This window comes from Meriones unguiculatus, chromosome 17 (assembly GCF_030254825.1).
Source record: "Meriones unguiculatus strain TT.TT164.6M chromosome 17, Bangor_MerUng_6.1, whole genome shotgun sequence".
In the NCBI taxonomy this organism is placed as follows: domain Eukaryota; kingdom Metazoa; phylum Chordata; class Mammalia; order Rodentia; family Muridae; genus Meriones; species Meriones unguiculatus.
The window spans coordinates 46,736,980-46,750,295 of NC_083364.1; the positions used below are offsets into that span (position 1 = coordinate 46,736,980).

Sequence of the window (13,316 nt, forward strand, 5' to 3'; positions counted from 1 at the left end):
CATCAGACAGTGTAGCTTATTAATCTACAACTGGTGCTACGAAGCATCCCTAAAGGCTATCATGCCTCAAACATAAAGATAAAGATGAAACCTAAATCTAAATGGACCCATTCCAAACCAGGCTAGGCAGGTGAGTATGTCAAAGTGGCTGTGAGGTGCCCAACCCTGTCTGATACATATGCAGTGCAACTCTAGTACTTCAGGCTCAGGGAGAAATTGCAGAAGAGGGGGCAGAAAGAATGTAACAGCCAGAGGCCCAGGACACCTGCTGGTTGATACTGTCCCTTAGGTATGGAATGAGAAATATACCCATGAACTCTCAACAGTATAGTTGCCTTAAGAAGATTGACAATACCAATTTGACGTGCCAGAACGGGCAGGGGAAATGTGACACTGTTTTCACCCCTAGTTAAAGAGCTACAGTTGATCCATGGCTGCTGAGAGAGGGCGAATCTGTTTCCTCCAGGGACAAGCCCCCACACAGGTTACCCAATCCCAAGTAAAGCATACACTTTACTTATAGCAAAAATGGCCTCACTTCCCATAAAAACCTTGTGACCCTGGGGTTTTGTCTAATGAGCCCTAATTCTATCTAATACACCTCAAGAAACCAGTTCCGATCTCATTTAAGCTCTTTGGCAAATCTTTGAGATGTAGCTTCAGACCTTCATTTCTGTGGCTCCATCAAGAATTCCAGCTTGATCTTAGCAGAGGCCTCTGAAGAGCACTGAAGCTGATGCCAGAAGCAGCATGGAGCTGCGGCCCATTCCCAATGCCACTGACATCCCACAGAGGTCAGAAGATGTAGCCCACTGGTGTAAAGCAGTTAGCCTGACACATGCAAGGCCTTGGGCTCAATCCCCACTACAAAAACAAACAAACCACCACAATAGAAACACCGTGGAGAACACCAAACAAACCAGAGACAGGTCTGAAAACATTTACCAAGAACTACCCAAATCACAAAACCAAACAGAGTATTAGTCAAATTCAAAGCCCCTCCCCATTATCAATTCATCAGTATACATTTATAGGTAGCCAATGCTGGTACCAATGGGAAAGAGGAGAAGGGCTCCCAGTAGCTGGAAGTCCTCCACACTCGTTTTCTTCCCTGATGACTGAACCCAAAACTGTTAGCAGATATTAGTCCACAACCTCCCACCTTAGGTTCCCTCTGTTCCAAAGGAAATTAAAAATAAAACAGAAATTGTTGAAGGAAAATGGACTGATTTACAGTTTAACCAAACCAGAGGCAGAATGAACCAAACTTGTCTCTACCGTGTCTACGGCAGCCTTTCAGAAGGCGAGCTAAAATTGAGAAGATACATACATTCAGCTGTGATGTGGTCTAATGGGTCCTTTCCTGGCAAAAGGGTGACTGAATGTCACATTGGCTCCCTTGTCTCACAGCATTGACAATCTGGCACATTTTTATGAGGTGTGTGCGCTGCTACCTGGGGATTCCACCAACATGAATGAAAATAAAATTATTTATTTTAACTAAGCTGGTGTTGGGCATTTTCCTTCACTTACAGACATCCACATCAACTCTTAGCAAAAGTCCTCCTGTCACCAGTAGAAATCACAGATATTTATATTTTCAAATTACATTGTGGTTGTTATAGACATCTTGAAATACTAAGTGAAACAGGGACACATGGGTAGTGACATAAATAGAGACCTTTTATTAAAGAAAGAAAGAAAGAAAGGAAGAAAGAAAGAAAGAAAGAAAGAAAGAAAGAAAGAAAGAAAGAAAGAGAAAGGAAGGAAGGAAGGAAGGAAGGAAGGAAGGAAGGAAGGAAGGAAGGAAGGAAGGAAGGATCAAAGAAAAAGAAAAATACACCCCAGAATGGAAGTGGACCAAGGGACCAGGAAAAGCCCAAGGCTTCAAGGCCCTGTCCTATCCTGTCTCTGTCCTCTGTAGCACATTTACACAGTCCCCAGCTCCTAGGCAGTTAGGAATGGTAGGGCTTTGTAAAAGTCCAGTTTTGTTATATGTTGAATGCTGTTGGAGGTGTTTCCAATCTTCCATTTGTCTCTGGAACTTCTCATTCACTTACCTCACTTTAGCCCCATCCCCATAGCTTTGGTCTCCAAAACCTTCTTGAGGCACTAAAGGATGGTATCTCTTTTCCGTAACTCCTGTGTTAATGAGGGGTGCAATCCCTGCCAAAGAGGGGGCCCCAGACCTTCTCTCTGTCTTATCTATCGGTTGGGGGGGGGAGGCTTTGGAATTTTTGTTATAGTTTGGATCCCTGTAGCATAACGTTTGAAACCATCCTATCCTAGAAGACGCACATTTTGCTGGAATAAAATAATAATAATAATAATAATCTGGGCTAGGAACAAAGAATAATGAGACCCAGTTTCAAAACAAACAAACAAACAAAAAGAAATACTTGAGGGAAGCTGAGGGTGTGGCTCAGTTGTACAGGGCTTGTCTAGAGTTCCTGAGGACCTGGGCTTGTGCCCTGTCACCACTGACATTAAATGAATACACGCTGTTCAGCACCCTTAGGGAAGGTGAGGCAGGAGGGCCAGGCTGAGCTCCATGGTGAAATCCTGTCTCAAAACCTGACGTTTATGGAGCCCTGTTTTGGAAACTGTTTTGTTTCTGAAGGTAATATCCATCCCCCACCCCCAGCCACCACCACCAAAGACCAATCCTTCCAAACTTCCCAGGCTGTGGGAACCACTTGAGGGACTCATTATTTGGAGTGGGGCTGAATCATTTGCTTGACAAGAGCCTCGGGTGATTTGGGGACTGCTGCTTACAATCAGTAAGTGTGGGAAATGCTGCTTTGGGCCCTATCTGCTGGAAATCAATAGCCAACTTCGGGGACCTGAAGACACTGCCTTGCTTCCTCCCACCACAGGGAATTAGCTCTGTTCATTAGCAAGAGAGAGCAACAGCACCTGGCTGCCTATAATTCTCAAGTGAGTTATTCATCAGAATTTAGGTGGAAAAAAAAGTCTCTAAAGAGCCTTAAATCAATCAGGTTTTCTAAAATTCTGCTTTAATTTCCAAGTTACTTTGCCTTCTCCGAGTCTCAACGCTTTGTATTTATCTCTCTGTCAGCATTCTATGGGAATGCTACAGAGATGATAGTACAGAGATGATAGTTATTTTCTGAGGGTCTCTGGTACAGGTCCTCAGATCCTCCACACCTCCTCACACACTGCCCTCCCTACTCACACTGGCACTATCGTCAGAGACGCTGGGAACAAAACCAGGGTTAATTCATTTCAACAGACCCACCCATGCCACGTATCAAGCCTGCAAGCAGTCAATAAAATAGTAAGTTTCTCGGTGAGTGGGTGGCCAAGTGCCAGACCTCCTTCCTCCAGTGCTGGTGGAGTTGAACTGTGCGCTTCTTGGCAGTGCTGGGCCAGGATGGGAGTCTCCGAGAACAGCAGTCGTCACAGTTGGTAGAAAGTAGCTGAAAGTCTAGCGCTTTTTGATAGTTGTATGTTCTTGTGCTGTTGTTGTTAAGATGTATTTATGTATGTATATGAGTACTCTGCCTGCATGACAGAAGAGAGCATCAGATCTCATTATAGATGGTTGTGAGCCACCATGTCGTTGCTGGGAACTAACTCAAAACCTCTGGAAGAGTGGCCAGCTCTTAACTAACCGCTGAGCTATCTCTCCAGGCCCTAGCTGTATGTTCTTAAGCAAAGAACCCCTCTAGGTCCCCAATTATCTACAAACTGGGTATCACAGTCCCCTGACTGAGTTGGTCTGAAATGACATGCGCTGATTACTTATCATGTTTTTAGCTTCTGATTTTTGTCCTTTACTGGTATTTTACATTATATGGGAGACCTTAGTATAAACATTCATATATATATATATATATATATATATATATATATATAGTGTGTGTGTGTGTGTGTGTGTGTGTGTGTACCTCACCAATTACAGACTCGTTTCGTTTGGATGGTTTTTTGTTGTTGCTGTTTTTTAAGACAGTGTTTCTCTGTGTAGTTCTGGGTGTCCTGGAACTCAATTAGTAGACCATGCTGGCCTCAGACTCAGAGATCCACCTGCCTCTGTCTCCCAAGTGCTGGGGTTAAAGGTGTGCGCCACCACCGCCTGGCATACAGACTCATTTTAATGCGTCTGCTCTCAGGAAAGCTAAGTGACAGCATCTTAGTGGAAATCACTTCAATCAGCTAATCGTGTTTTTTTTTTTCCTTGGCACTCAGCTAAGATCAAGGAGAGAATGGGATTTCTGATGGCAGGTCCTGGAACGGGGAAACAGAGATAGAATGATGTCTCGTTCGGGGTGACAGCTTGAGGGTTCAAGAAGGCATAGTGTCCTTTCACACAGCCCCACACGCATTGCTGTTTTGCAATCCTGGGATAGAGGCAGTCAGAAAGATGCCTTTTCCCCAGACAAAAGTCTCACCTGACTTTCCTCTTCCTCTTCCATTCACTTCATTCCTTTCCACAAGCTGCTTCTCCCTGTGTGGTTCTCTATAAAAGCCCTGCCTACCCACATTCAATACCCCGTCTGCCTCCACCAACCATGTGACCTTAGACAGCGGCCTTAACCTCTCTATGATTGCTTCCTGTGTAACAGAGTTATTAATAGACCTGTCAATACAAAAGTAACAACTCTGCTTTAAAGAAAATAATAAAAGTCCTTTATTCTGAGCCAAATATGAGTGACTTTGTCTTCAGAACTTGGATTCAATGGATGTCGTGGAAAGAGTGACATGAACTTTTATAGAAAGAGAAGAGAGAAAGTAAAAAAAAAAAAAAGATACATTGGAGAAATTGCTGTGGTTGGGACACAACCTAGGAGAGCTAGGGAGGAGGAAGATCATATTGAGTCTTAGCATTTTTAGCTCTAGGATTAGCGCATGCCGGAAGTCTGCTAACTTCAGCAATTCATTCCAAGAGGTTTATCTAATAAACCTTGAGAACTTTAGGTCAGAGACAAAGATTAAAGTAAAAGGGAAGGTGTATGTGTAGAGAAAGAGGTGGCTCAGCAGTTAAAAGCACTGGCTGCTCTTCCAAAGGACCCAAGTTCAGTTCCCAGCACCCACACAGTGGCTCACTATAGCTCCAGAGGATCTAATGCCCTCTTCTGGCCTCCATGGGCATTACACACATGTAGTGCACATACATAAATGCAGGCAAATACTTAGACACATAAAATAAATAATTTTTTTAAATGAACAAAGTATTTTTTTTCTACAGGAACTAAGCCTAGATAACCCTCCACCTGTGATATCCCATTCCTCAATAAGCACAATCTTCTATTCCACCAAAGCCAGGCAACAGAGTAGAGGCCAGAGAGCTTGTGGGATCTTTAAGATAGATGAGGCTTCTTCAGATACCTTCGGCTTCCCAATCTCTTCTCAGGGGATTATAATCAGCACTAAGAGGCCATGTTTGCAAAGTGCTTCGCAGGACACCAGGCACTTAGGAAGCATTCAATAAGTGGCTTTTAGTATGTCAAAGACTGCTCAGTCTTGATGGCAGTATTTGCACGCGTAACCCCTGCTCTAGGAGCCCCAGAGCACCAGTGAACAAGTAAATGTCTCTGCCATTATTGAGTTGGTTAAGTAACAGTCATTTAATCTCCTATCAAATTGCGCATGCCTCAAAAAAGCTGTAATAGTACATATAGTAAAAACAACAATAACAAAAATCTAGTTTTCAAAGTTTTAAAGTTGTAGAAATTCATGGAATAGGTGATATGGGTAGATGATACAAGTAGGAGAAATTTCAGTAAATGTTGGTTTGTTTTAACCATACTGACCTTAGTGTGTTCAAGAATGCCTTCTACAGGCGTGGTGAGAAGGCTCATCAGATAGAGGTGTTTGCTTCATCAGCCTAGCACCCTGAGTGCAATCGCTGGATCCCCCATAAAAAATAAAAACAGAGAAATGACCTCACAAAGCCTTCTTCTGACTTCTATACCCATGCCATGGCATGCATGTCCATATAAATCATACACACACATAATAATAATAATAATGGTGATGATGATGATAATGCTTTCTTTCTCCAGTTATCACACGAGTCTCCAAGGACACACTCTGGTAGTACATTTTGTAAAACATCTTAACAAACATACTATACCCTCCTTCTGTAGACTGTTAGAGCTTCAGAAGTGCTTGTTTGGTGAATGAATGAATGAATGAATGAATGACAAGAAAGCACTCAGATTGACTGCAGCCCTAACTATTCTTTCTCCTTTAAGTTTCCCACAACAGACAGAGATACATACTCACTCAGTTATATGAAAAGAAAAAAAAAAATCAGTTTTCCCCAACTCAAAACTCCAGTTGCATGACAGACGTATGTTGAATGAAATTAAGAACACACGCATTCAGTCTGGGGGAGAAGCTTTCATACCATGCAACTGTCTCATGTAATCATCTTCCACTCTTCTGTCTCCCTTGAGTCATTGTGTGATAACTTTGTAGATCAGAATCCATAAACTCCCTTTCTCAGAAGATTTTGTTCTCAGCATTCCTGTAAATTTATGTTAGGCCTTTATTTATATAGAGCCAAATGCTCTAACTAAAAGAAAGTAAATCCAGAACCAAGTGAACAAATACGATTACTTCACTTGTTTTAACTTTTCATGGGTTGCTTTTTAAACAAAACATCTTTGGTCAGTGCTTCTCAAAATAGCCTGAAGATGAGCAAATACAGAGACCAAGGGGAAGCTAAGAGGGAAGTATGCTCTGGGAGAAGTTGCAGAAGAGGAAGGGTGGACCCCTCCAGGTCTTTCTTTACTGGCATGGCACAGGAAGAATCAGATGAGGACCAGACAGAGGGCAGCAGCTCCTTTACTCACACTGGCCAACATCTGCTGGACCTATTTGTTTCCCTTCCTTCTCTTAATAGGAATCAAGCTTGCTCAGAAGAGACATTAAAAACACATCTACAGCCAGGGACCCAAACTCTCACCAAGAGCCATGATCACTCAGAATGGCAGCCCACAAGCCTCAGAGCCTATAAGTGGCACTGTACGTCTTGATTATTTAACTAGCTTATGTAAATATGTAAAGATAAAATGGAAATATGCTTCCTTATAAATTGATTTGCCTGAATCCCTGGCGTTTTCAGTGTTACTCTCGGAAGGCTATTGAGGTTGGTCCCACATGCACAGGCAAGCAGGTCAGAGCTAGCCTCACCTAGCTGAGAGCCAACCCTACTTCCCTCTGCTCCTCTGGACCCAGTCTCCTCCCACCTCTTTTAAGTTGGAACGAAGGGTTGGGGGTCAAAAGCAGTCATGCTGATTAATCTTGTTGTTCTCACAGATGTTATTTTATGATGTTTCCAAGCTTTACAACCTGAAGTCACAGAGATGTTTGCCTTGGAGTCATGTTTTATGTAAAATGTGTTCTTAGCTTATTTCCTGAGCACATGGTGAGCTCTCTACTGGGCAGAGGGCTTCAGAGAGGCAGTTTTGGCACACGGCACACATTGGGCAGTTACCCAAGCTCTTTTACCAGCAGCCGAGCATCTATAAGCTAAGATGTATCTATGTATCATAGCACTTAGCTACAAGGAGCACCCGTGAGATTGAGCCTCAGGTTTGATTGCCAAAACTTAGTACAACTGGGGGTATTTATTTTAAGATGGATGGTCATGAGCTCAAATCGTGGGACCCCGAGTCACTAGGTCTATGGGGTGTTCAGAAATTTATGCTTTTAACAAATGTCCCACTGTGAACCACTCTGAGAATCCGTGCACTAATTAATCTGGAAGATTTCTCCCAGCACTAACACTCTACCATTCCGACCCTTCCTTAGCAATCAATCCTAGGCAGCCTGGCGCGCCCTCTGTGCCTGTCAGCCCTCTAATACTGATGGCACCCACCACGGGGAGCCAGGAAGGTGCGCTGGCATCTACGATAAGCAGCTTAGGGAAGGCAAGAGGGTTGATTGGGTTATTGTTCCTTCCCTGGGGGAAATACTAACACCCTTCTCGTCTCTAATGCCCAGGTGACAGGTGGAGTCTGGAATTTCAGCCGCATTTGCTGTGATGTTTTTGTCACCCTGGATGTCATGATGTGTACAGCCAGCATCCTGAACCTCTGTGCCATCAGCATAGACAGGTAGGGCTGGGAGTCCCCATCCACACTTAGGAAACAGGTGGCCCTATCGGGGTGCAGAACATACTCACTTGAGATATCAGGGTCACTTCCAAGGGAACTTGTCATTGGTACAGTTTCTTTCCTCATTTTTTTTTCCTTTTAAAATAAGTTTTGCATGTGAGGAAAAAAAATATTGTGACAGAAAATAATTGCCCTATAAGGTTTCTTAGGCTTTCCTCTCTTCCAGCCAACCCACCCTCATCCCCCAGAATCCTGGGTTGCTTTCCCTTTGTTCTTCAGCGCTTTTGTGATTCCTCAATTGGAAGGAGAAGAGAGAGAGTAGAAAAAGACACAGAGGAGGTTGATGGGTTGGTAGGAAATTCTACAGTTGTTTTTGTTGCTGGTGAAGGTTGAAGAGGTCTGAAAGGGTCACAGAACAGGTTGAGACCTCTACCCAATGGTTCCAGGTTCTTGTTACCTTCAGAGAAAGAATTAAAAAGAGACAAAGGAAGGAATAGGGTGGAAGTTTTATTTCAGGGCAAAAGTACACAATCAAGAGAGAGTGTGGTACCCATTATATTGTATAATTAATTCACAATAATAGGAGGTAAAAGAATGCATTCTTCTCAAGAGAGTCATGCTGCCTGAGCTCTGAGATAACATCTTGTAGAAAACTCCAAAAGAGAGGGGCAATATTGAGTCAAAATTGGGAGACAGGCTTTGTCCCAAATTGTTTCTTTTCCTTTTCTTTCCCTATATAGGCTTTGGGAAACGTTATGGCATCAGATGCATGACAGGAGTTGGGTTAATGATATGGAGACATCATCATAGCAAAGCAAAGCTAAGTCACCTCACTTGGTGGCCATGTTTGTCCCAGACAGTTCTAAAATACCTTGTACTACACTGTTTGCAGAGTCCTGTGTTGTCCTGTGTCAACCTCTATCGACCGAGCAGCTAGCTTCTCTCTGTTTATTCTCTAAAATTACCTTTTTAGCCTGCTTTAGTCTGGTTGGTGGGTTGGATTCGTTGGTTTTGGCAAGAGGAAAGAGAGAAAGGGAATGGGTAAGAGAGGCAAGCACTGGTGCATTTCTGGGGAGGGAGGGAAGAAGGAATGAAGCAGGAAAGCAATCTTAGAAACCATATGATTATACTTGTCCCTTACAGAGTTTTTTAAAAGCAAATAGGGACTAGGAAGATGGCTTCCTGCCATTTCAAGGACTCTGATGCCTCCTTCTGGCCTCCACAGACACACAAACATACACACACTACAGTAAATCTTTTTTTTTTTTAAGGAGAGGAAAGTAAATTCTATTATCTAAATTTTTTTCTGAGTTGCTGGAGTGGATTTCTGCAATTTTGGCTTTGTTCTCTGTGTCCCATCCATGCCACATGACTTGAAAGAGATCCTGAACTCACAGCCCTTATACTGGGCCCCTCTGTTCCTCGGTCCTCTTTTTGTCCTCTTCACCTCACTCTCTCTTCCCCACCTGAGTTTTCGGTTTGCCACAAAATATCCTGAACTGAGGGGGTCCTTAAGGTGTGTCACAGCAGTCAAGGAAACAAACCACAAGATGGTAAGTATGAGAACTTGGTTCAGTTTGACTTCACCAAATAAGATCAAACTTAGAGAGTCTGACACCAGGTGGTTTATTTCCAGCATATTTAAACACAATATAATTTGGAAAAAAAAAAAAAGTTTCCTGGTGTAACAGAATCCCCAGCAAACAAAGAAGCATAATTACATCGAAACTCAACTCAGGACATATGTCGTTTCTTCCAGGAAGATGGGTTCTGGAGATAGGCTACTTGTACTGGATTAAGGGCCCAGGGAAGGATTTGCCATGGTTTAGGTCATACAGATAGCCCAGAGGTCCTTTGGGCTATTAGCCACCTCTGGTCCTGGTTGTGGGAGCTTGGGGGAGCCCCTGACTTTACAGGTAATGTAAGGGCCATTTAGATTGCTAGCCATATCTGGTACTAGTTGCGGAAGCTTGATATGGCCTGGCCTAACAGATACCACAGATTACTAGGCTATCAATCACCTCCAATTCCTAGCTTTCCGGGTTAAAGAACAAGTTTTACATCTTTTTCATTTAAAAGACAATCATGCACACTTAACATTCCTGGTTTCCCCAGTGATCTGTAGGTTCAAGGACCTTCACGTTCCTAACACCAAAAGCCACTGAGGAAGACAGAGTTGCCTTAGGGCTCATGACCTCAGGTATCTGTCAAGAGCCTCCAATTTTCTTCTGTGAGTCAAGAAAGACTTCCTTTCCTCCAACCTATTCTCTCTCTCTCTCTCTCTCTCTCTCTCTCTCTCTCTCTCTCTCTCTTCCCCAAATAATGATATCCCTCTACTCCATACCTCCAAGAAGTGACCTCCAAAGAAGATAGGCCATTTACCGGGAACTCACCACGTTAAACTAAGCTTTGATACACATTAACTCATTTCATCCTGACAACTCCAAGTTGCTATTAGTACCTAGGTCCTCAGACCTAGGTAAGCTGTTAGAGTCCTACAGCTAGGATGAGGCCTCAGCAGGATCTGAGTTCACGTCTATGTGACCTTTAAAATTTTTGGTTACTCTGCCCTCTATGTGACTCCAGCTGAATTGCTCTAAGTTTAGTTGTGAACCTCAACAGATATCCAGCTGTGCTCCTCTTTCTTCTCTGAATTCTAAACAGCAAGACTCTCTCACTGGTGCCCTCTCTATTACTAAATCTTGGATTTTTTTTGACCTGTATCTCTTCTACCTACCACCCTCAACTAACATACACTTACCAACTCTATTTTTGTGATTTCTTTTTTTTTTCCAAATTTGCTTCCGTTCTTTCTCTCTTGTTGCCCTTGCTTACTTGAGGTTGAGGGGACCTCTCACTGATCTTTCACAACTCTCTACCTGGCCCTTCAGATCCTCTGAAAAACTGACCCCAGGAGTATAGCCCAACTCAAAACATCTCCTTGTCCTCCCGGGCTGTGCGAGGATTCAACATGGCCACACTCACTCTGAAGATCTGCATCCACGTTTTTTCTTTCTTTGTTTTTATTTTTGAATCTAATTTTATGTGAATGTGGCTTTGTCTGTGTACCGTATCGTGTGGTGCCCCGGGAGGCCAGAAGAGGACATTAAATCCCCCCTGACACTGGGATGACAGATGGCTGTGAGCTACCATGTGGGTGCTGGGAATTGAACCCTGGTTCTCTGGAAGAACATCCAGCATTCTTAACCACTAAGTCTGCAGCCCCTGATTTCTTTTTTCTTAAGTATTTTTTGTTTATTCTCAGAAATTTTCACACATGTCTACAACACATCTTGGTCTTATCTACCTCTCACTCCGTACCTCCAGTTTCACCCAGGACATGCCTATCACATTTCTCTCCCAATTTTACGACATCTCTTTTATAATTATTTTAACCCACTGAGTCCAGTCAACACTACCCATATGCTCTCGGGCATGAAGTCATCCACGGTGGCACAGATGACTTCCTGTTCCTAAAGAAAAATTACTTTCCCTTCTTCAACTGCCAATAAGAATGGAGCCTCAGAAGGCCCTTGTCCCTGCATGCCGAAGTGTGGACTAATACTGCGGTGAATTCCCGTGCACAACAGCCATGTCAGGTCCAGAGAAAAGCATGTCCCAGCACCCCTCCAGTCCTCCAGCTCTTACATTCATTCTTCTTTCTCTCCTCCCATGTTCTCTGAGCCTTGGGGTAGGGAAGGGGGCTGGATATAGATGCCCCACCTACAGCTGAGCACTCACAGTCCTTCCTCAGCCCTTTACACAGCAATCTGTCTCTGCATTAGTCACCATCTACTGCGACAAAAGCTTCTCTGACCAGCGTTAGAAGCTGCAGCATGAATCTACGGATATAAGCGTACATCCTTAGAAGGTAGTTTGACAGCACAATCACTTAGAAAAGCAGCATTAAGCCAGGTATGGTAGCACACGTCTTTAATCCCAGCAGTCTGAAGGCAGCCAGATCTCTTCGAGTTTGAGGCCAACCTGGCTAATAGTGAATTCTAGTACAGCCAGAGCTAAGAGAGAGAGAGAGAAACAACATTAACAAGTCCTCCCCTGGGGCCTACGACTACAGTCTTGAATTTTGACCATATTTCTAGTACCAGGCATCAATGTCCTCCTGTGAACGAGGAGTTGGTTTCCCCATAAGCACCATTGCACCAGTGGGCTCATCTTTCTGGCGTGTCATTGTTGTAGTACTCAAGGTTTGTCACTGGATAAGGCCATTGATGTCTCTTTTTCTCCAGCAGCCTACACAGCACCTTCCAGCACTGTGAAAGCTAGCCAGCAGGGAGGGTTTCCTGATCAGTTCAAAATTTATTTCTCTGTATCCTGCAACCAAAGTATGTGGTATCTTAGCAATAGGGTCTTACTATGTAGCTATGGCAGGCAACTAAGCAATGGCAAAAGTCAGTGTTGTTTGGGCGGTGGGGGGTCCGCTAGGGCCTTTCTCACCTAATTTATAAGGAGGTAGCCTAGTAATGAGTTCTTCCCACGTCTTCTGGGAGGATTATTCATTAGTGTGAGTTACTTCTGTTCGAGCTCCTCTAAAATTTTTGGTTACTCTGCCCTCTACCTCTCTTTTCTCAAACCCCCACTTCTCACCCCATCCCTGCTTAAACCCCTAATTCCCAGTATTCTCCTGCTCCTGTTCTTTCATACCATTTTTATTATTCTATCACCTATTGAGTTTTTTTTTGTTTTGTTTTTTTGCTTTGATTACAAAATCATAGGTTCCCAAGCATCTTCTTCATGTGCACTCTGTTTTGTTTCTGCCTTCACACAGTATGGTCACCTTTTTTATTATGTATATGGTGTTCTGCCTGCATGTATGCCTGCAGGCCAGAAGAGGGCACCAGATTTCATTACAGATTGTTATGAGCCACCATGTGGTTGCTGGGAATTGAACTCAAGACCTCTGGAAGAGCAGACAATACTCTCAACCTGAGCCACCTCTCCAGCACCCAGCATGGACATCTTTTTAATCTCTTCTTTTTATGTGTTTACTTACTGTTATGCCCAGTTCATGAGACCTCCCAAAGTCAACCAGGAATCGACTCCACTGCAAATACATGAGGGTTTATTGCATACGTGCTCAAGCCCAGGTTGTAAACTTCCTGTGGAAGCAGGAGAGGAATGTGCCCTGTGGTCTAGGGGAACAAGGTTTTTAAAGGGGAAAAAAATGCAAACAGGGAATTATTTGCCTTGGCAATACATGATTGGGTAAAG

The 13,316-nt window shown here is 43.5% G+C and overlaps 1 protein-coding gene across 1 annotated transcript in view; it reads left to right on the forward strand.

Moving 5' to 3' along the window:
• Drd3 (dopamine receptor D3) overlaps positions 1–13,316 on the forward strand; it is a 62,886-nt gene that overhangs the window by 21,195 nt on the left and 28,375 nt on the right. The window contains exon 3 of the mRNA XM_021652385.2: positions 7,975–8,087. Coding sequence (XP_021508060.2) covers positions 7,975–8,087 — 113 coding nt within the window. The remainder of the gene's footprint in view (positions 1–7,974; positions 8,088–13,316) is intronic.